Source organism: Rhipicephalus microplus, chromosome X (assembly GCF_043290135.1).
Source record: "Rhipicephalus microplus isolate Deutch F79 chromosome X, USDA_Rmic, whole genome shotgun sequence".
NCBI classification, from domain to species: domain Eukaryota; kingdom Metazoa; phylum Arthropoda; class Arachnida; order Ixodida; family Ixodidae; genus Rhipicephalus; species Rhipicephalus microplus.
Window position 1 is genome coordinate 398,162,508 of NC_134710.1, and position 21,880 is coordinate 398,184,387.

The 21,880-nt window shown below is 42.3% G+C and overlaps 1 protein-coding gene across 2 annotated transcripts in view; it reads right to left on the reverse strand.

The window, feature by feature from the left end:
- LOC119160999 (protein zer-1 homolog) overlaps positions 1-21,880 on the reverse strand; it is a 214,168-nt gene that overhangs the window by 76,907 nt on the left and 115,381 nt on the right. For both annotated transcript variants that reach the window (XM_037413298.2, XM_075880180.1), the window contains exons 9-11: positions 20,449-20,503; positions 6,405-6,458; positions 2,400-2,561 (exon numbers count right to left, since the gene is read on the reverse strand). In XM_037413298.2, the coding sequence (XP_037269195.2) occupies positions 2,400-2,561; positions 6,405-6,458; positions 20,449-20,503 (271 nt within the window). The remainder of the gene's footprint in view (positions 1-2,399; positions 2,562-6,404; positions 6,459-20,448; positions 20,504-21,880) is intronic.

Consider the following 21,880-nt stretch of genomic DNA (forward strand, 5'->3'; position numbering starts at 1 on the left):
AGCAATAACTTGGAATGTCATGCTGAGAACGGCAAGCAGATCGAAATGTGCAGCGTGTTACTCACGCACAAATGATGCACAAAAACAACATACACAGGACGAGAGTGAACTAACAACGTTTACCGCTTGACACTTAACGCGCTGGTTACACAAAAATGATGCACAAAATGTAGTAATAAGTACAAATGAATGCAAACTAACAAGTGTATGAAAAGCACACTCTTTTCGCAAACAGGCCTGTGCAGCCAGCAAAGTGACCTTTGTGTTGGGCCCGGCAACTAACGCAATCGTTCCGATGAAATCCGAAGGCTCACAAACTACCGCCTCGAAGGGTAAGCATGCATGCACACGCATCTAACCCCCGCCCGATTCGCGGGAGCAGAGTACACGTGGGAGATAAGCGCGCATCGGCGCATCGTGACGAGCTGGGCGCCGATCGCGGGCTGCCTTTTTTTTTTCGTTCCTGAGTTTCTATATATATAGATACATATACATATACAATGAATGCCAGTGATGGCGGCGACGGCATAAAAACAGCCGAGACTGTCCATATAGTTACTATCGCAATGAAAGAGCAGAGCTACCTCCTCTGCACACAGTGTAGATGCGATAGCATCACTCCGTGTGCCAGGCCTGCTATCGATTGTTACTAAAGCAAAGGGAAACGCGCCACCCATCTTCAAAAAGCAGGAAGTAACTAGGCACAGAAGTGGGGAGGGGGACATTGTGCTAAACTTTGGGTGTAATCACTGGCACTAATGCTAATTTGGCAGGCGTAAAAGACAACTGTTATACCCTTCTATCTTGTACTCCCAATACGAACGGACTGTTGGTATCACATTCATTGCTAAGAGCCTAAGTGAAACTAACTAATAGTATCTTTTGGACACGGGGGCGAATAACTGATATGAACGCTGGCTAAAGGGACAATGATCACTCCAATTGCCGAAGCGGTTCTTGCACTGCCAGTTATCAAAACAAGAAGCAGAGGTTATAGTAGCATAGAAAGTTTACGAGCATGTCTCAATAGGCCTCGAGATAGCATGCTCGCAAATACGCCCTTTAAGCGACGCAGCTTACGCCCCACTCTCACCCCCCCATAGCCCCCCCCACCCCGAAAAAAACAAAGCAATGAATGCGACAACGAAATGTTCATTTTTTTAACTGTCAGCTATTGAACTTGGAAAGCGAGAGGCAAACTTGTAACAAGGCATAGCCGCTTCACCGTGGGCCTTTTGACCCAGAGCTGTCAGCGATAGCCTCCCTATTGAAAGCTGTGTGCATTAAAAGTGAATTCCGGCTGCTCCATGAATAAGGTATATTAAAGGAAAAGTGTCAACGCGTTTCCATCGTGCACGTATTCTTCTGTGGATGCGAAGTGCGAGAAATCAGACCGCAATATCAAAAAGTTCACCGATAAATCACCGCCACAGTTTCACGCACTGACTAAACTAGACGTCACGAGCCTCTGCGGAGAGCGCGTTTCACCATTAAGCGGACTTACACAACAGAAGTTGCGTCGGCACCAAACATAGCATCGTGAATAACCTAGGACTCGCGCACAACTGCTGTTAATTCAGCGGAATAATTCTAGGCATGCAATTGTGACTTTCGTGGTCCCGAGAACAAGATGCAGATGTTTCGATGAGCCAGTATGGCTATTGCGGTTGATAGACGCTCCCAAATCTGACTTTGGCGCAGTTTGGCGCAATTTTCGTTGATATTATCCGGATGAGGCAGTAAATCTGATTTGGCACACTTTGGCGCAGTTGGTGCAGGAGTGCGATCACTAATAGTTGAGCAAATTGAACACATTATATGACATACACTGCTGGCTCAATGATGGTATCACACTTCTAGAAACTGATCACATAGTGAAGCAGCTGATATCGACCTTAGATGCACTATGACATGCGATGCGAGCCTGTGGGCAACCTCAAGTTCAGTGATCACCGATACCTAAAGTTGCCAGTTTGCACACTTTCTTGGCCTTTCAAAGAACAAGACTTTAGGGTACTTTTGTTCCCAGTTTTTAAAGCACATATGTGTATTCCTTTGCCAGTTGTTCACAAAAACTCTCTTGTTCTGTGAACCTTCTGTATTGAGCCTGCCTAGCTGTCTTTACTCTAAAGGTTTTCCCGGATTCTAACATGGCTCCAAACACAGCAAAACGTCCATTTACGTTGGTCTGTATTGGGCCACTCTACAAGGAGGTTCAGAGGAGAACTACTACTGCATTTCACCGCATGCGAACACATTCACAGGATTATAATATACAGTCAGGTTCTAATGTATAACAAGACCCGACTTTGCAACATTTTTCCTGTGGGCCAAGTTCATGCCCTTCACTTCGCTACCACTTTTACAGATGACTCATTTGGTAAAGTAAAGAAAAGTACCTTGATGGCTCCTTTGTCTCCAACAAGGCGTTTCTGGCCCCCGTCCACTTGGCAGGCCAGTGAGTTGAGCAGGTAGATGCCAATGCGCTGAACAAACTCGTCTTGGTCATACTGAGACACTATGTACAGCAGAATGTCTACCAACCGCTCATAGTCAAACAGCTGCAAAATACCAGCAGAAAGGAATAGCGAAAAATGGGCTTTCTGGCTGCTGACTGGTCAAGCAATGCGAAGCCTAACCAAGCCACTAGCAATAGACACTGTCATGGATACTGCACACAGTCGAACCCAGCTATGTATCGAACTCGGGTAACTTGAATTGTCCTTTATATTGAAGTACTTTTCATCACGGCAATGTATAGGTAACTCAACAGCTACATAGAACAAGAACAGCCAGAACACTTGATATATCAAGCAGCAAATAACAGAAAATACCCCAACAAGTTGGCTTTCCCTCAAATTTTAGCTTTACCTTATGGAAGGGGACTTTCCTGCATGCATTTAGAAGACGTAACGGTGCTCTTAGAAGCACACTGTGTAAAGTGAGTAGAAACTGCCACACACCATCATGTGCTTTCCGCCATCATGATTCGCCATCCCTGCGCCCCCAGCTCATCGTGTAAGGCCGCCGTTGACATCTCCTCTCGTTTGTTAACTCAATAAATGCCGTAAAACTGAAGAAGCTGCTGTTTTGTACAAAGCTGGAGATAATGAATACAGTTGAACTTGAGGAAAAGAAGCTTTATGTTCCCGCTGTGTACAGCACCTCAAAAAGCACACTGAATAAGATACTGAAAAGGTAAGCCAATATTAGGACCAAGGCAGACTAGACGCTTCTGATGCCTGACAATTAACCACAGCTGCATATAGAGATGTTAAAAAACAATGTACATCGATACCTTATCTTCTTATGTATAAGCCTCCACGACATATAAACTCGCACCTCTAACTCCAAACCACCAAAAAACACACACATATACTGCTGTAAAGGCGTCTTCCTTACCTTATTGTAAAGGAATGCCATAAAGCCAACTTAAGCACCAAAATATGTATTGCAAATTTAATAATTTCATTAAAAGTTCTATATCAAATTATCCAACACATTAAATGATTCCACTTTTTTAGAGAGTGCAATATATACATGTTTGACTGCACTAGGTTTAGTTATAGGACCAATATACTGAATAACATACAGTTGATTCACTTTATAGAAGACATAATCATCTAGGAGCAGCCCTTATCCCTTTTATGAGGAATCTCATACCATGTTCTCTATTTCTGATGAAACCTGGTTTTGATGTGGGCCCACTGCCACTGAAAATAACTCCAAAAGGAGACTACAGCCTTCTAAAAGACATTTAAAATATGCCATTGATTGAATATGAATGATGCAATTTGCTTGATGGATACAAACACAGAGAACACCATCCACATTTTCGGCAGCTGAACCCTATGACACGCTTAACTGAAGCCTCTCCTTTTCAGAAGTTGGCCCGATTGTGCACACCAACCAAGATGCAGATAATTTCTTAGCACGCATTTGCCTTGTAAAATTATCATTTGCAGAGTACAGTGCGCGAGGAACTATACGCAGTGCACTTTGGCTATGCCTCAGTCTAGTAGACACAGTATATGTAGGGGTATTATTCGAATACTGTTTGATGTGCAATTCGATTCGTACCGGAATTTTAATATTTGAAGCTTTTGAACTTCCCAAAGCAAATACACTCAAAGTCAAATAGAAGAGTTTCCTAATCTGCAAGTAAGCTTCTCTGCGATGCATATTCACCCTACTAATGGCGGCGCCGGTGCTGCTTCAAGAGGAAACGAGGTCCTAGTTGCACGTGCTGGGGATTGTCTATTACCTGCGTCTATATCAAGACAGCCAAGTCAACATTTTCCCAACATAGAGCAAGGAAACTGTGCTCAAACACATTATTTTCGTAAGAACCTGGCTGCCATTAGCAAGACAAACTGCATATTAGAAAAGCTAGCTTTACATTTATGAAAAAAGTCTATTAGCAGTGGCCCCTTCAGACATTTTTTTATATGCTTCATCCCATCACACTCTTGCATTGTGGCAAAGCTGCCTTTTAAACTATCCTTAATCACAAACGTACTGACTCAACAAAACGTTGGTTCCAACACGGAGATGCACTGCACTGTTACATTAGCCCACTCACATATTTTTTTTAATATGCTTCACCGCATCAGTCACACTCTGCCTTTAGGGCCTTGCTACAGCTGTACACGGATCGACTCACAAAAGCACTAGTTTGAGCCTACGCAGCAGAGGTGGGGTCTCAAATAATGCTGTTTTGGACCAGAAAGTGCAAAAAAACGAACAAAGATTTTGAGCATCCGAATTTCACATGTTTTTATAGATTGAGGTCTACAAGGTAGATTAGCAACTTCGAATTCCACTCCCTTTTTCGCCAAATCAATTGAGCCTCCTTCATTCAATAATTCTGCATTGCCACGCGCCATCGCAGTTTGGAATAGCCTTCCGGATGAAATTGTTTCTTTGAGAGATCCGGCCGAATTTCGTGAGCTACTGCAAATTTATATGTTCTCTTTATTTTGTATAAAGTTGCTTTACTTTTTTTCATTTTGTATTTTGCTGCATTTGCTTATAGTGTCTGTTCTTCTCCCTTCCATTGCACAATTTTCTTTGTTTTCTTTGATATATTTCTTTTTATGCTTTATGCATTGTGATTTTTCTGTAACCCCTCCTACTCAATGCTCCTCTGGGGCCTGTAGGGTAACATGAATAAACGAATAAAAAAAGAAGAGGGGTGAAATAGAGAAGATGGCATCTTTTCCTTTTGGGTGTAAAGTGTGGAGACCACCCATTATTTGCACCAAATTATGTAAATAAATACAGTTCGACCTCTGCATTGCCTCATTTTTGATAAAACAATTAGAAAACACCTCCTTTCCAGCCCTTCGCAACCTTAGCCAAAAGAAACACATCCCTGTTCCTATCTCATAAAAACGTGCTTAGGGATCCTGAGCAAACTTTTTTCTGTAACTTTGCTTCGAAGTAAAGAAAAAACATTATACAAATATTCGAAAAATGTTCAATTTTATTCGCAGCCAAAAATTTTATATTCACGTAGCTCTAATCATAAGCAATACTTCTCAATTGGGAGTAGCACTAAAGCACGCCACATGCTCACAGTTGTGCATTTGGCTCAACAGATAGATGTCCACATGTGCAATCATGCTTGTGCCCTTGCAAAGGTTAAAGTGCCTTTTTTACAGTGCATTTCTATTGCAAGGACTTCTCTCCATTTTACAACTGAGTGACGCATTCTGTGTTGGCTCAAGTTAGAGTAAACAGTGAGTCCATGCATCTGTCATTTCCCTTTGTTTCCCCAATGTGTGCAACTGCAATCAGCAGCCAACGGTCATGAAGAAATTAAAGTTGGAGCCTTCGTTAAAGACAACATTAATAGTCTAAATTTAAGAACAACTTATTCTTTCCAAGCAATTCTCTACAACATCCAACGTCTGTTACAAAAGAGACACAGCTGTTGGAATATATAGAGCAGCCAACCACGTGGGTGAATGGTGTCTTTTAGGCTTACTGACAACTAAATGAGCCTCCGTTCAACTGTAAAGCAGAACAAGCCCAATTTATAATGTGTTTTTTTTAATGTAATATTTTGATTCCTTACTCTCATCACTGTACTATGCCACTGTACTATGCCACTGTACAGTTCAGTGTATGTAGTTCACTGTACTATGCCAGATCACTTTTATCACTGCTCCATTTAGTACACGTGCAGATCACCAGAATTGCTTTGGTACTACGAGGGTGGTAGTTTCAGTGCAAAGTGTATTTTCTTTCCAGCCAACTGCCTTTCTTTTTTGCTTCCGCTTCTGGATGGCACCCTTGAATAGTGTTCACAACCAACCAGAAATATCTTCAAACATTACTGGCGTGCATACTTCTTGCTTTTTGTTCCCCCTTGAATGAACCAAGCAAGTGACCATACTCACCACATCTTGGGGTATCTTAAAGTGAATCATTGTCAGGCAGCCATTTCGTAGCATCTGTGAAAGGAGCAAAAAGAAAGCACCACTTCAGGTCACTGCATTAACTTATTCGGATGTGGCATCGGTATCAACCCAGTGCCTTGAGTGGGCCCTATTACACGCCTTTAAAATGTCAAAGAAACCTGCTCAGTCACAAGACTGTGCTTCCATGAACATTCGAGCCACAAATTATTTTTACACACGGAGCAGCAAGCCTACACTTTCACTTGATACAGCCGCTCCTCTTTGCTCAACTTGGTAAATGCCTTTGCCACTTGCACAGTGGTATCCTTGCATCTGTTCACAAGTGTTTGAATGCACACTTCCCTTTCATAAATTACAAGTTTGACCAGTGCTAGTTTTATTTCTTTAGACACCATGACTGTACAGCACTCCCAGATTGAAACACGAGATATATATATATTTTTTCGTGATAACTGCATCATGTCGCTGCAAATCTGGCCACTAAATGTAATGTTTCTTGCGTGAGCCAACACTGCACTGGTATGATGTGGACTGTGGATGTTTCCAAGCAGTCACACCAATTTTAATCGTAGGAACAAATTAAAAGAGAGAGGTTGGGAGAAAATTTCAAGAGCAACACTTGTTTTCTGATAACTGCATTCATGCACTAAAGGTTCTGGGAAAACATTCATGAGTAATCATCCCTTCACACAAAAACCAACCCTTCAAATAGGCCTGGAAACACTCTTCAGTAATCATAGAATGACCTCGCCATAAATATCCAGCTGGGCTGCAAAATTTTTCAAATCTGTCATGTCTGACAGCTATTGAAGTAATCCGAAATTTCAAGAGCAACCATGGCTGCTCAATACCCCACTTCGAATGCCTTCTGCACAGAGCTTCTTTATACATTTTTAGTCCACGGAAAACACTCTGCAACAGCCACCTTCTTGGTATGAAGACAGGAAAGCAAGGGCACGCAGCAGCAGCAGTAGCAGCATTGAATGAGATAAAAAATAAAACATGCACAGATCCGACAGCCACTACAGAACTTGGTGCAATTTTCGAAGCAGCATAATGTTCCTTTTTGAGCCCTGAAGTCCAAATTTGGAGCATGTTAAGGGGGAAACAACCATCTATTTTTCATCACAAAATACCAAATTTGGAGCAGTATATAAATGAAACCTTATGTTTAGAAAAAAAATATGTACAAACCATTCAACATCACTGAAGTCGTGCAGTGTGTGAACATGGACACTGTTATTATATTAAAAGTAGCATTTTGAACTGCCCAACTGAGCAAACAGTGATAAAACCCATACTAGCCTTCAACGCGCCAGTCAAATCCAATCGAGTAACTTTCCGAATTCAAATGTCGACCTGCCAAGCTGGCAACCATGACATGAAACTGAGGAGTAGGGGTGGCAAAAAAAAATTATAATAAGGGGCTTATAGTTTTATTAGTTCTTTAAAGACTGCATAAATGCAATACACTGCTCCAAATTATTGCCACTAACCTTTTCAGACAGCAGCAATCACACTAGTACTTACAATTATGTAGTGTATACACGCATGAGTAATTGAAAAAATTTGTATTGATCACCACAACTGGCAACATTGCTGTCGTGTGTCAGTGACCCGGTCGTTCTACCCCCGCATTCTTTTGTGCTTTCCCCACTTTCTCCTGTTCGCCAGACGCGGTGGGGAGGAACCGGCACTAATATAATAAATGATGGAGCTCCGTCGCTGTGAGAGCGACGGAAATGTAGAGACTGAATGTCACGTCAACCCATTTTTTGATTGATTTATGGGGTTTAACATCCCAAAACCACCATATGATTATGAGAGACGCCGTAGTGGAGGGCTCCGGAAATTTCGACCACCTGGGGTTCTTTAACGTGCACCCAAATCTGAGCACACGGGCCTACAACATTTCCGCCTCCATCGGAAATGCAGCCGCCGCAGCCATCAACCCATTTTTGAAGAGAAAACGGCTCAGAAATCCTCTCCCAATGGAAACAGGTGCCGTGACGGTGAATGAACGGGATGTTTGATGGCTGCGTGAATGAACACTTGAGCAGCATTCTTGCCGAGCTGGAACAGGGCCAATAAATTTTTAAACACCACTACTTCCCCTTTCCCCCCCTTTTTTTAGTCAAACCTCGTTACAAGAATGTTGAAGGGGGAGTCGTAATTACTTCGCCATAACCATTATTCATTTCTAGCAGCAATTAGCCAGCAAGAGAGAATGTACACACCAAGAAATATACAGCAGCCTGCAGCGCACACAAAAACAGCATCAGAAGATCACTCAGAAGAAAAAAATCCCTAATATTATTGACTTTGCCGACTCGTCCTCACGCGGATGACTGCTTTTTCAGCTGCAGCAGCTATTTTGAGTCCATCCTCACCGTCATCGTAAGCACCAAAGAAGCAGCACAGCAGGTCTGTCGCATCCAGCACTTGCGCGGGCGTCGGGTTCGCCAACACTAAGCTCCGGGGTTTCGACACATTCATCACTGTTTCCACATCACTGTTTTGTTTTCATTCGGCACAATTTCCGTATCTGACAACTCTTCGGTTGTCACCACATCAGCATTGGCACTGACATACATGCATGAAGTGTCGCAGTCAGGCACAACGCCAGCGTCAAGGAGAACGTCTCACGACATCTGGGCCTGGTCACCCGCGACACCCAACGACATCGCCGAAATCTTTCGCCACTTTTTTTTTTCTTGACACCAGACTCAACAGCTTTCAACATTGCCGACTTCTGATCGATTGTTCATGCGTTTGCCGCTGCCGTTGTCCATCTCGTGTCTAGCGGCAGAAACTGATAGAGGTGGTGTTGCTCTTCCACAGCGAACGACAAGGACAAATGCCACGATCTCCGCCGTATCAGCGGCGTGATAGGCCCCGGTGCGGAGCTGAAGGGGAGAAGGAGGTCAGATGCGCGGGCGGGTCAACTAGTTCCACAGGAGAGGGAAGGCCAGCTGACGTGGATGCTTGTGGAGTTACTGCGCGGGCGAGTCCATTAGTTCCAGAGGAAAGGGGAGGCAGGGAGACTCGCTCCCACATGCGTGTTGGCAGGCCGCAGGCGGCTTCCGGGGAGCACAAGGCGCGAGTTTTGAATTACCGCAGCCGAGATGAGACGCAAACCGTCGCACACTCTAAGATATTGAATTGACGTATACCAAAATTATCAGTAAATACTCATTGCAGACAAAGAATAGTTTGTTATATCGATTGTGAGAAAATTTTTGCTTCGTTAAAATGAAGTTTTAAATATATGGGCATCTAAGGGAATTTCAAGGGTAAATACAATTGCTTCGTTATATCCACTAGTTTGTTATATCCTACTTCGTTATAACAAGGTATTACTGTATATCTTTCACGATCAGGTTATGTCTAGGGCACAACTTTTCGGCTCGCTTGAGAGGCTTGTTAAACTAAATAAAATTACAACAGCATGCGCGCCTCTTGGCTTGGCAACTGCACCGAATATATATCACCGGGAAGACACAACTTCCAGACAGCAAACTGCTTGATGTGCCGTTGCTATGGCAAACAACGTGGTCACCGGCAAGGCCGCCGTTCACAGCAAGTCGAGTTTGTTCGCGCGCAGAAAGCGCGGCATATGCTTCCAGCTTTAGTTTCTAACATGCCATATAGCCGCGTTTGCTGACAAGGATATTCATATTTTTCGCGAACCTTTGTTGATTACAGTGATACATTTTTTTTTCTTGAAGTTGCGTCATCTCGCCAACAGGTATCTGCTGCAGTCAGCAGACCATGGGTGCGCGGCGTATTTACTTAATCTGGTTGATCACATTTCGAGTGCCCTGATTAATAATTGTATATATGGTATAACGTAGTTTGGGGTTAGGGTCTGTGTGCTTAAACTGATTGACTGGATTGATTGATTGCATTGATTGACTGCAGGTGGTCAACATGGCCTTCATTTCTCAATATATTAGCGCAAATGAGAAAATATTGAGGCTGGTCGGGCATTTTGGCACAGTGTGATACATGACGATAGTTATACCGTGAGAACAGAACGACGACACAAAGACACAGAGTCTCTGTGTCCTCGTTCTGTTCTTGCGCTATAACTATCGTCATGTCATACCAACTAGCCCAAGCTGCCACACTTCTAAATGTGATACAATTTCAGCAAATTTCATGGTTCTGGCGCAGCTCAGAGCAAAAACGGGGAATGGTATCAAATTGGCACAATCGAAACAGTAAGGCCCTGCACAGGACTTACTATCACCCCAATCACTCAGGTGACATCAAAACAGAGAAATACAGGCGAACCCCGCTACAACGTAACTGACGGGGTGCGAAAAAAAATTTCATTGAAGCGAAAATTTTGTTGTAGTGAAATCGAAAAATTATAGCTGATCTGAGCTAGCAAAACAAAGAAACGTTTATTATCAAAATTCATAAAATGTCCGCTGCTTCCCGTTTTTTCCCAGCAGTGTTGCAACGCATTTTTCACGCATGCCTAGCGAGGCCATGGTGAAAAGTACGCTGAAACAGCACCTAAAACCGCTTTCGTGAACGAACCAAACAGTGGCATTAACATGTTAACACCAGCAGCTGTCCGCCGTCAAAAGTATCTGACAACGCCGAGATGGAGGGAAGGTATCGTGTAGTGGTGACTTTTGCATTATTCTATGCCATTCTTATTATCCATCCCTCGCGGCTAGCTGATATTGTTGATAATGTGGACGAACAGCCGCTCCAATTAGTTACCACGCTGGCCAAGTGCAAACATAATGATGAGCATCGGAATCGGAGAAGGCATCGTTCCGTGGTTACACCCAGCAGCTGGGTGAAGAAAACCATGAACTGAGCGACTGAGCTTCAGCTTCGGATCGTCTGCGGCTCAAAAGCAGCAGTGGCGAAAGCAGGGCAGTCTCATTGCCATCGCTATCGAGCAATTGCGGCGCCCATGCTTGCTTAACAGCAGCAGTATAGCGGCGGTTTCTGGTGGTGCCGACGTGTGTTTTAGACTTCGTTGACGCATTTTCAGGCTCTTAAAATGCATCAAAATGTTAAAGATTGGGTTTACTGCATAGAAATAAGTATCTAAGCCTGGAATCGCATTGTAAAATTTCGTTGAAGCAGGACGATCGAAGAAAAAGTGTTCTTTGTGACGGCAATATTTATGCATTGACTCTTATGGACTGCTGACGAGGAATCGTGAATTTTTCGTTATAGCGGAAATGTCGTTGAAGCGGCGTTCGTTGTAGCAGAGTTCGACTGTAGACAATTACGAGCTGCTAACCACCGCATTCATGAACCAACCTTAACTTATCCCCGTAAGGCTATTTACGAATGAACGAGAAAAGTACAAGAATAGCACAAAGCGAGTTTCATAGACCTCCCTTATCCTGTCATAAGGGCGCCTTACGAAAGGTGTTCTTAACTCGTCATGTATAGGCCCAGGGCAGGTAAATTTTTGCTACAAAACCATTACCTCGAGCGGCAATAAATTAGCTTTACTGCAATTAAACCAACAACAGTATGCACAGAAGCAGCAGAAATGTTTGTTTTGGCATCGGCAGTTATCGGTGAAATGCAGGTTTTTCGTCTGGCCACATTACTGCAACTCCCGTCGATGCAGTGGGGTGGTCAGGTCACTTTCGTTATTTCGACATCTTGAATGTTTTTGCTGTGTTCCGTGGTGTTATCGTGCTCACTTCAGTGTTTGCTATTTTCTTCTGCTTTTTTTTTAATTTCGCTTCATTTATTTGATAGTTTGAGCAGTTTTACAGCATTTCTTTTACAAAGTTGCATTTATTGTGAAACAGTGGACTAAAGTGAACATCACGGACGGAGTGGTTACGTCCTGACGAATTTTGTCAACAAGTACTAAGGCGAATGCCGTGTGCCCTCAGAGAAAACAAAAAACGAGGAAGCAGCTCGCAATAGAATAGAACAGCCAACACAATGTGCATCCATGAACAGCCGACTAAACAACTAGAAAAATGTTCGTGCCACTTTGGAAAGTCTTACAGGTATGCGAGATAGTGTTTTTTTGCGAACATAGCATATATCTGCTGGACAAATACTCGTGACACAATTGGCTAAGAGACATTGACAAGGCCGTCGCTCCCAAGTTGAAATGCGTCAACTCCATAAAAGCACGATGCAATGAGCAGCTGAATGAGACGGGGCACAACGAAACTTTCCTGCAGAAACAGCACAGTGAGCACATTCTTTACGACACTTTCTGTGAAGCGGGGTATGACACAAAAATTCCTGCTTGTTGTAAGTCTCCACCAGGTTCCGTCCAGGTCCACATAATCAACAGAATATGCAAAGTTGTCGACCCCCGCCATGATGTTTAAGGAAGCCCTAAGGTAGGTCATAGGCTGCCTTAGCCGAGCCTTACTAACGTACGAGAAAAGTTACCCAATAAGTACAAGGTATGTTCATGAAATGCGTTAAGAAAGGACATGTGACAAAGGTTGACTGAAGTCATAGGGATAAGTTTAAGTTAGGTTTATGAATACAGAATAAACACAATGTATTCACATTACACCACAGCAAGAACAGTGAACACAATGTAATTTCTTTACCCTCCAAGCCAGTCATGCATTACAATGATAATCATAGGCTCACTCATCATAAAAGCTCGTTTTTGTTTGTTAGACACAATATTAATGAGAATAACTGACAATGATGCCAAAAAAAGTACAGGGGACGTTATTGGAAGTAACTGTAATGTAATGTGAAGAAAGAAAAGTGGACAAAAATACAGTAAAACCTTATTAATTCAAAACTCAGTTATTTTGAAATATTACTACAGTTCCGCATTTCCCAATGCAGGTGTCAGCGGATAATTTGAAGCGGTATTCGGTACCGATCCGGTTAATAAAAAACTTTAGGTGCCATGTGACAATTACCGATCTCGATTTCGCTGCAAATCCGTGGAAATGGCGGCCCTAAAGAGCCCCAAGGAAATGCAATTTAGTGATACTAATGAGTGCCAGCTGAAGCACCCTAGCCTCACTGCTTCTAGTGCAAAAAATAAAATTATAAAAAAAGAACGGTCTCGCGACTTCTTGAGCAGCGGCCGTAGAAAGTGGACACCTTCTAATAACCTTTTTCTTTCAGCTACAGACTGGTGCTGTCCAGGTGTTCCAGCCGAGCAGCTTTCCCTGTGTGCAACTAGGTCGATTGTATGCGAGCCATCCCTGGCACCTACCCTTGTGCCTGACTGCGTCTGCGCTACGTGGCTACTGGATGATCGACATCAACTTGCTATCGTCGTTTTGTACCTTTAGCATCCTATCATTCGCACGTGGAACTCTCCGTCACTTGGTCCCTCCTGCGCCTGCACTGGATGATTTGATTGATATGTGGAGTTTAACGTCCTAAAACTACCTTACCCCATATGATTATGAGAGACGCCGTAGTGGAGGCCTCCGGAAAATTCGACCACCTGGGGTTCTTTAACGTGCACTCAAATCGGAGCACACGGGCCTACATTTCCGCCTACATCAGAAATGCAGCCGCCGCAGCCGGGATTCGATCCCGCGACCTGCGGGTCGGCAGCCGAGTACCTTAGCCACTAGACCACGCGGCGGGGCGCGCCTGCACTGGCCTCATCGGAGGTTATATAGGGAAGCCATCAACGCATCCGGACCACCTTTTCAGCAGCGACCGTATGAAGTGAACGCCTTCTAAGAATATATTTTTTTTTCTACAGGTTGGTTTTTGTACTATTATTTTTCTTTATATTGCGTGCTCACCTGCGGCTGCTGCTCATAAGTATTGCTTTTTGGTTTTTTTTGCACAACATGCCCACTAACACCGAGCTTGCTAAGAAAATCGAGCACCTTGAGTCACTGCTTCATGCTTAACTCGACGATCTTCTTGAGGATCTTGTGTCTAAGATATGGAAAAAGTTAGAAGATCAGGGACTTGGCAATCCTTCTGCCCTTGCTGAGAGCGTACGTTGAATCAGTGAGCAATTCGATTCAGTGCACGCGTCAGTGGATGGCCTGGTGCAGTCAAACAAAGCAGTGAAGGTGGAAAATGACGAGCTATCTAGGAAGATTGCAGATATGGAGCAATACAGTAGGCTCAACAACATTGAAATCAAAGGTATCCCTTGAACACAAGTCAAGGACTACGCATTTCTTTTAAAAGTCATTGTAGAAGTGATTGAATGCCCCATTTCATCGACAGATATTAATATGGTACATCGGGTGGCCAGCAAAACAGCTGAGAAGTGAATCATTGCACGCTTTTGTTCACGTCTAAAAAAAAATGAATTTCTTCGCAAAGCGCATAAGGCGCGACTACGTACTTCCCAGATAGGACTATCTGGAAGTAATGACAGTCTAGTTTTTATGAATCAACATCTTATCATTGCCAATAAGAAGCTATTTAGTAAGGCGCTGGCCCTAAAAAAGAAGAAATGGCAGTTCCTCTGGACAGAGAATTGTCGCGTCAAGGCCAGCAAGTCTGAGGACAGCAGGGTCTTTTGGATTAATGCAGAGTCTGATCTCAGCATATTCACTTGACGTTGACAACTTCACTTTGTTTTTGTTTTTTTTTTTCATTTCATACATTCGACTAGCATCATGTCGTTGCTTCCTTTTGAGGAAACTAAATTCCTGCTTGCTAATTCTACTTGTTAATTGCTGCACACCAATGCGCGTAGCTTGCTAAAAAATTATGACATTATTGCTTTTACTGACTTGCTCTGTCATTTCTTTTCATTTTTATGTGTAACTGAAACATGGCTAGGATCTTGCGATGGTAATCTGTATGGATTTCGATCGTATAACTCTGAATATTGTCACCGCGATTCGGGTCGCTACAGTGACTCAGCTATCTTTACAGCATCTGACATAAAATACAAATGTAGGTCTGACCTATCTTTAAATGTTTTGAACTGCGAATCAGTATGGATCGAGGCTGACTTTCCCAGTTCTGGTAGTCTGAGTAAAGTGATTATTGCATGCATCTACCGATCCCCACAGCAATTCCTGGTTAACTCAAGGCTTGTTAACGAGTATGTGAATAAAAGATAACCTTTATAGGTAAACTAAAAGACAGCCATTTATTATTAATCTGAGACATAGGTATAAAAAATATAGTAACATGTTGAATAATCTTCTCAAGCAATCAAAACGGCTTTACTATGAAAAAGAACTTAGCCAAAAATGACCTAAAGAAAAAATGAAAACTTTTCAATGACTTTTTGAACAGATCTCAGATTAGTAATATAATTGATAAAACTAGGTATGATCAACAAATCCGTACTGAGTCATCTGACATAGCTGAGTCTTTTGGTGATTACTTCTTTGAAATCTATAAGGTCAGGCCCACAGCATCTTCATACCCCTTTACCCGCTGTACCCATTCTTTTTTTTTTTTTTTCCTATACCTACTGATGAAGTCTATTCTACAATTCTGAGCCTAAGAAACTGTAAAGCTGGGCTAGACAACATATCAGCGTTTCATTTAAAGCTTGCTGCTCCAGATATTTTGCAAGTACTAAGTGATATAAATATTGTCATTTTTAAACTTGGCACATTTTCGAGCTCACTAAAAGAAGAAGTTAATCTCAGTAGACAAAAAAGGCGAAACAACAGATGTCCACAATTATCAACCTCCATCAGCAAACTTATAGAAAAATTATTTTTTAAACATATTAACAAGTACCTCAACAAATTTCAGTTACTAAAGCCCTCTCAATTTGGTTTCCGTGCTGGTAGTTCTACAACTTTAGCTTTGCTGTTGTTAACCGATTTCTTCCAAGTCTTCCATCGACAACAGTAATTTTGTAGGGTCAGTTTTTCTCGATTTCACGAAAGCCTTTGACACCATCTGTCATAATATTTTATTAAGCTAGAATCCTTAAGCATCACTGGTCCATCCTTAACATTCATAAAGAATTACCTACTTGATCGTGAGCAATCAGTGTGCATAAGGGGCGTTCATTCTAGCATTAAAATAATAAATGAAGGGGTTCCGCAGGGTTCCATTCTTGGGCCCTTACTGTTTCGTAACTATATAAATGATTTGACACACTGCCCTACTGATTCTAACATTACTTTACGCTGACAATATGACTATTTCCTTGTCGCATAAATCATGAACTACTTTGATCAATAAGCTGAACAACGAACTGATTAATGTTGTTAAATGGTGTCGTAGGAACAACTCAACTTTAAACCTTTTTAAAACACAGTTATTGATTTTTAAAACCTTTAAAAAAATGCTTCCTTTTATACCACAGGTGTCTATGGACCATCACTTTATTCTTGCATCTGATTGTGTGTGTTTTTTGGGTATAAAAATAGACCCTTACTTGATTGATTGATTGATTGATTGATTGATTGATTGATTGATTGATTGATTGATTGATATATGGAGTTTAACGTCCCAAAACCACCATATGATTATGAGAGACGCCCTAGTGGAGGGCTCCGGAAATTTCGACCACCTGGGGTTCTTTAACATGCACTCAAATCTGAGCACGCGGGCCTACACCATTTCTGCCTCCATCGGAAATGCAACCGCCGCAGCCGAGATTCGATCCGGCAACCTGCGGGTCAGTAGCCGAGTACCTTAGCCACTAGACCACCGCGGCGGGGCGACCCTTACTTGAAGTTCAACGATCATATACTTTATGTTAAACGAAAAACAGCATTTGGTATAAGATCACTCATTAAATCTTATTCATTTTTTCACTTGAAGCCTTATTACCTTTATACTTTGCCTTCATACATAGTCACATCACCTATGGCATTACTTCATGGGATAACACCTATAACACTCATCTTTCATTCGTACAGCACATTCAGAGTCGGGCGGTTCGCATTATTACCAGCCGTTCATTTTATTCCAATGCTACTCCACTCCTTCAGGCTAACCGCATTCTTACAGTGTCTGGCTTGTTTCATTTTCACTTAATCATTATGGTATTTTAACAGCTGAACAAACAGCTTGTCTTTGATTTAATCGATGCTAGATTACTCACTAACACCAACAGCACTAGGTTTGTCCATAATCATAACTTCCTTTTACCTAAATGTAACACCAAATATGACAAAATGACTTCCTCCTTCACGATGATTAAATTTTCGAATTTTTCATTTTCAGTAAAATCCTAATCATCATTACATGCATTCAAACATGAACTTAAAAATTTCATTTTGTATAACTAGCCTGACAACAATACTGTTTCATAATGTACACTGTAAGTAATTTGAAATTTTAGTCTGGGTTTTGTTCCTTTGATTGCTTAATCCAATTGTATAACTGTTTATTATGTACTTGTATTGATTTGACCGTGTTTTTTGTTCTTTCATTTGTTTTGTAGTAGTTTTTTTTATACTTCCACCGTTCACTTCCACTTACATTGTATATTATTACATGATGTTACAATCAAACCTTATATACTGTTATTGTTAACCGAGGGTCCCACTGCGGTCACTTGACTTCGGGATCCTCGTCTGCATATTGTGAACTTTGTATTTTGAATGAATAAAAGCTGAAAATGAAACTAAAATGTGTGCCTGCAAAAAACAAGACATGCTTCGCTGCAGCACAGTGGTGACGCGCAAGCAGCATATCACACGCTTCTCGCAAGGTCAGAGCGTACTGAATTACCGATTTTTTCCGGAATTGTAGAGAATCTAATAAGAGACGCTTTGGCAGAATTCGCGATGTATGCGAACCTCCGATTGCCGATTGCTCCAGCAATTGGCACACTTACACTGCTGGCGGAGTTTTTGCCTGCAAAGCCTACTTCAAAAACTAGGTTCGAAAATTTTAGTGATCATGTTGTCCAGCCAAAACACATCACGAAATTCATCACATTGGCCATTATTAAATTCTTTATTTTACCAGAAAAAATGGGCGAATGGTCGCATTATGACGTGCTGACACAGCGAGCAGCAGGCGACATGCTGCCCGCGTGCCACTTCTGTGTTGCAGTGAAGATATCTTGTTTTCTGCAGGTGCGCATTTTAAAGGAGCCCTGAAACACTTCTTCAAGTAACCATGGAATGAATTCACTGGAAGAGCTTATTGCCTTACGAATTCAACACAGCAAAAAATTTTTAATATCCATCCAGTGCAAGTGGAGTTACAAAATTTGTCGCATGCTGCCATTTCATTCTCTCTTCTCTCGTCCAAACGAAAGCGCTGGAAGCTTAGCAGGGAAAGATGGCAAGGGCAAAGAAACTACGTCACCCCAGCATCGTGACCTTGAGCACCTTTTTCTGTTTCTTCGATTGAGCAGATTTTTTAGTGCGATCGTGCGCGCATGCATGGACAAGTCGTGGTCTCTCGTGGCCTCTCGTGATCAAGCGCGCTATGTTCAAATCAACCAATGGCTGATAGATGGGCTTGCTACATGTGATTTTTGAGCATCTTCTGTCATCTGTCGAGAGAAGAGACAGCAATTTTTAGCTGGCTTTGATAATTTATTGTGAATTCCAGGCCCTGTGCTACGCTATAATATTTGACTCGCGTGTTGTCGGGAGCCTCTACTACCGATCGGCGGCACTTTAAGACCATACTCAAGAAAGGCCTCTTTTAACTGATCAGGACAGCGATTTTTTTTTTTTTTTTTTTTTTTTACTGGCAGCAGCGAGGCCCACAGCTCCCCCGTGTTTGTGGCGAAATTGGGACCAGGTATTGCTGGAAAACATCACCCTTGGAGCCTCAAACTAGCCAACACAGGAAACAACCAGCCCCTGACTACATTTAATAAACCCAAGTTCCTTACATCCTACCTTTTGCATGTTCAGTTAATTCGAAAACCCACTTCATTCAAGTGACTTTAAATTAACGAGGTTTTACTATATAAATTGCCACTGACAAAGACCAAACCTGCGGCCTTTGAATAATGCGTCTAATGCTCTACCACTGAGCTATTGTGGCAGTCATCCCTCCATCCACTTTAGAGATATATAGTATGCACATTTCAACGTGGCAGCATCAGTCAGCACTGCCAGTGGCCACTATGGCTAGTGTGGAACACTTGACTGTTAGCATCACATAGCACGTGTTCTTAATAGCTGGCACTTGTCCAATAATCCTTCGCATTTGATGGTAGTGTATTTTACTAGGCTGTGTAGCAAATAAACAATAAAATTTTCTGATATTTCCAGGTATTGCCTGACAATTCTAGTCAAGATTTTCAACAGCAGCAAAAAAAAAAAAAGTGAAGCCGAGAGTTTGGCAAAATTCTGCCTGGTCGAGGAATGACATGGACAAAGAAAAACACAACGCCAGCCGACCAAAGTAAAATATATTACTAAAAAGAATTTAAAAAAGAAAGAATGCTCCTGTGAAGGTTTGTCGATAACAAAAAAGAATTGCGCAAGTGATGGCAATCACAGTAAAACTCAGCTTTATTAGCTGTATATATAGCAGTAAACATTCGCTCAGTAATCACTTGAACCAGCATGGTGTCAGTATACATGCAGGCTGTTTGATCACCATGAACACTTGTAGTCGCGATGCTCGCACTATGAACACTACATCAAGTAGTTATCAAATTCATCACATAGCCTCCCGCTTCTACATGCTTTTGAAACTTCTGATGCAACCTCCAACACTTGGCATGCAGGAAGACAGCATAGATTGGCCATCACACTTTGCTAAACCTTGGGGCCCGCCACCTGAAAAGCTGCATAGACTGCATAGATGCACCTACCCCGTTTTTCACCAGACCTTTATGTGCTCGGATCCTCACACCCCTGCTATGGCACACTCATCTCAACACTCTGCTGGAGCTGCTCTACTGCACCTCATCCTTCACTCTGTAGGATTGCTGCAGACTATCCTCTCCTTCTCTCTCCTGAGAGCCACAGAGTTGAGGTCTGGGCCAAAAGACATGCACAGGTGCTGTTTTGGTTGGAGAGCAAGCCCACTCCCAATGCTTCCTGGCATCATCTCAAATTCTCATCGCGCTTTCATGCTACCCATGCTGCTCAAGGGCCCTTCTCAAAAAGGCTCACTGCTTGGCACTTAGAGAACAATACCACAGGCCAATACTCACCGTCGTGTAACTTCGATGGCATCCCATGGCATCCAGCAAGCACTTGATTATCTTCCTGTTGACATAGAGGAGCCCACTTTTTCACACCATAGTTACAGTAATGAGAGCAAAACAAGACTCCAGAGCAATGCCAAAGACTCCAGAGCAATGCCACACAGTAAATCTCAGTAAATAAAAGAGCTATTAAAAACTGTCACAAACATAGGCCTCTTTTAGCTTATTGAAATAATAAAAGACCCAATGACCACTAAAGAATGAAAAAACAAATTGCATTAAGGCGCACTTTGATTGACACCTTGCAATGCCAAGAAACTCTGGCTCACTTTCCAAGCTTGGCTGATTTTTAAAGCATCTGTGACCCATACATGCAGCTTTTCTTTCTGTCAGTCACACCTACATTCCATCAGATAGAGAAATATAATGCAGATCACAAGCTCTCTGTGGTGCAGCCACTTTCCATGGATTCCATGGATTCCATGTGACTAGCACTAGACTAATCAACAAGTGCAAAGAACAGCAGTCACGATAAAGTGCTTGGTACTGCAGTGAGTGTGCTGTCCCTTGTAGGCACCAACGCATCCCACATCATCGAAAGTCACTAGTGGCATAAATCCAGGCCTTATAAATGCAGGTGTCAACTTTACGAGTACAAAATTGAAATAATTTTTTTGAAATAATGTCAACTGATGAGCTTGGTATTCCCGTGTAAAGGCATTGCTATAGTGAGTCGCTGCAGACACCGGTCAAAAGGCAGTTGCGATTTCAATTGTCTCACAGAGCTGAGGTATGTGACGACCCAGGTACACACTACAAAATAAACAGGAATCAAAGAATGCAGAATGCACTATACTTCACTGTCGAGGGATTCAAATATATCAAAGGTACATCAGGAGGGGGGGACACTTGCAATGTGTACTGCAAGTGGCATCTCTGGGAGAGGGTGGGAGGGGTCAGGGAGGAATCTGTGAAAGTAAAGGTAACCAATAGAATACAGTATTGTTATCTGACAAAGACAAGGTATCTCACTATTGTATAGAGCACAGCCTGTAATAAGACTGACAATTTTATGAAATTATGGGTTTCCAAAAGTGAAAATCTGGCTATCAGACACCCAACGGCAAAAGATAACATTTGACAGTTTGGGGCTCTTTAAAGAACGCTAAAGTGGAACAACGAATCGATCTAGATTGGTAAATTGTACTCTGACAAATATAATGTTTTCCAGTTCACCATAATATGTTAGTTAATAGAAGAAAAAATGAAACTGAATGTTTCAATTTTAAACTTTGCACCAAAATCTCCGTGCATGACGTGACAGATTTTCAAGCCTATTTTGCATAATTAGCAACATTAGCTCCAGAAAATTTTCTAGAACTTGGTATTTAAAGTCTATGGTCCTGTCAGAGAACAACGTACTTAGTTAATGCTTGTT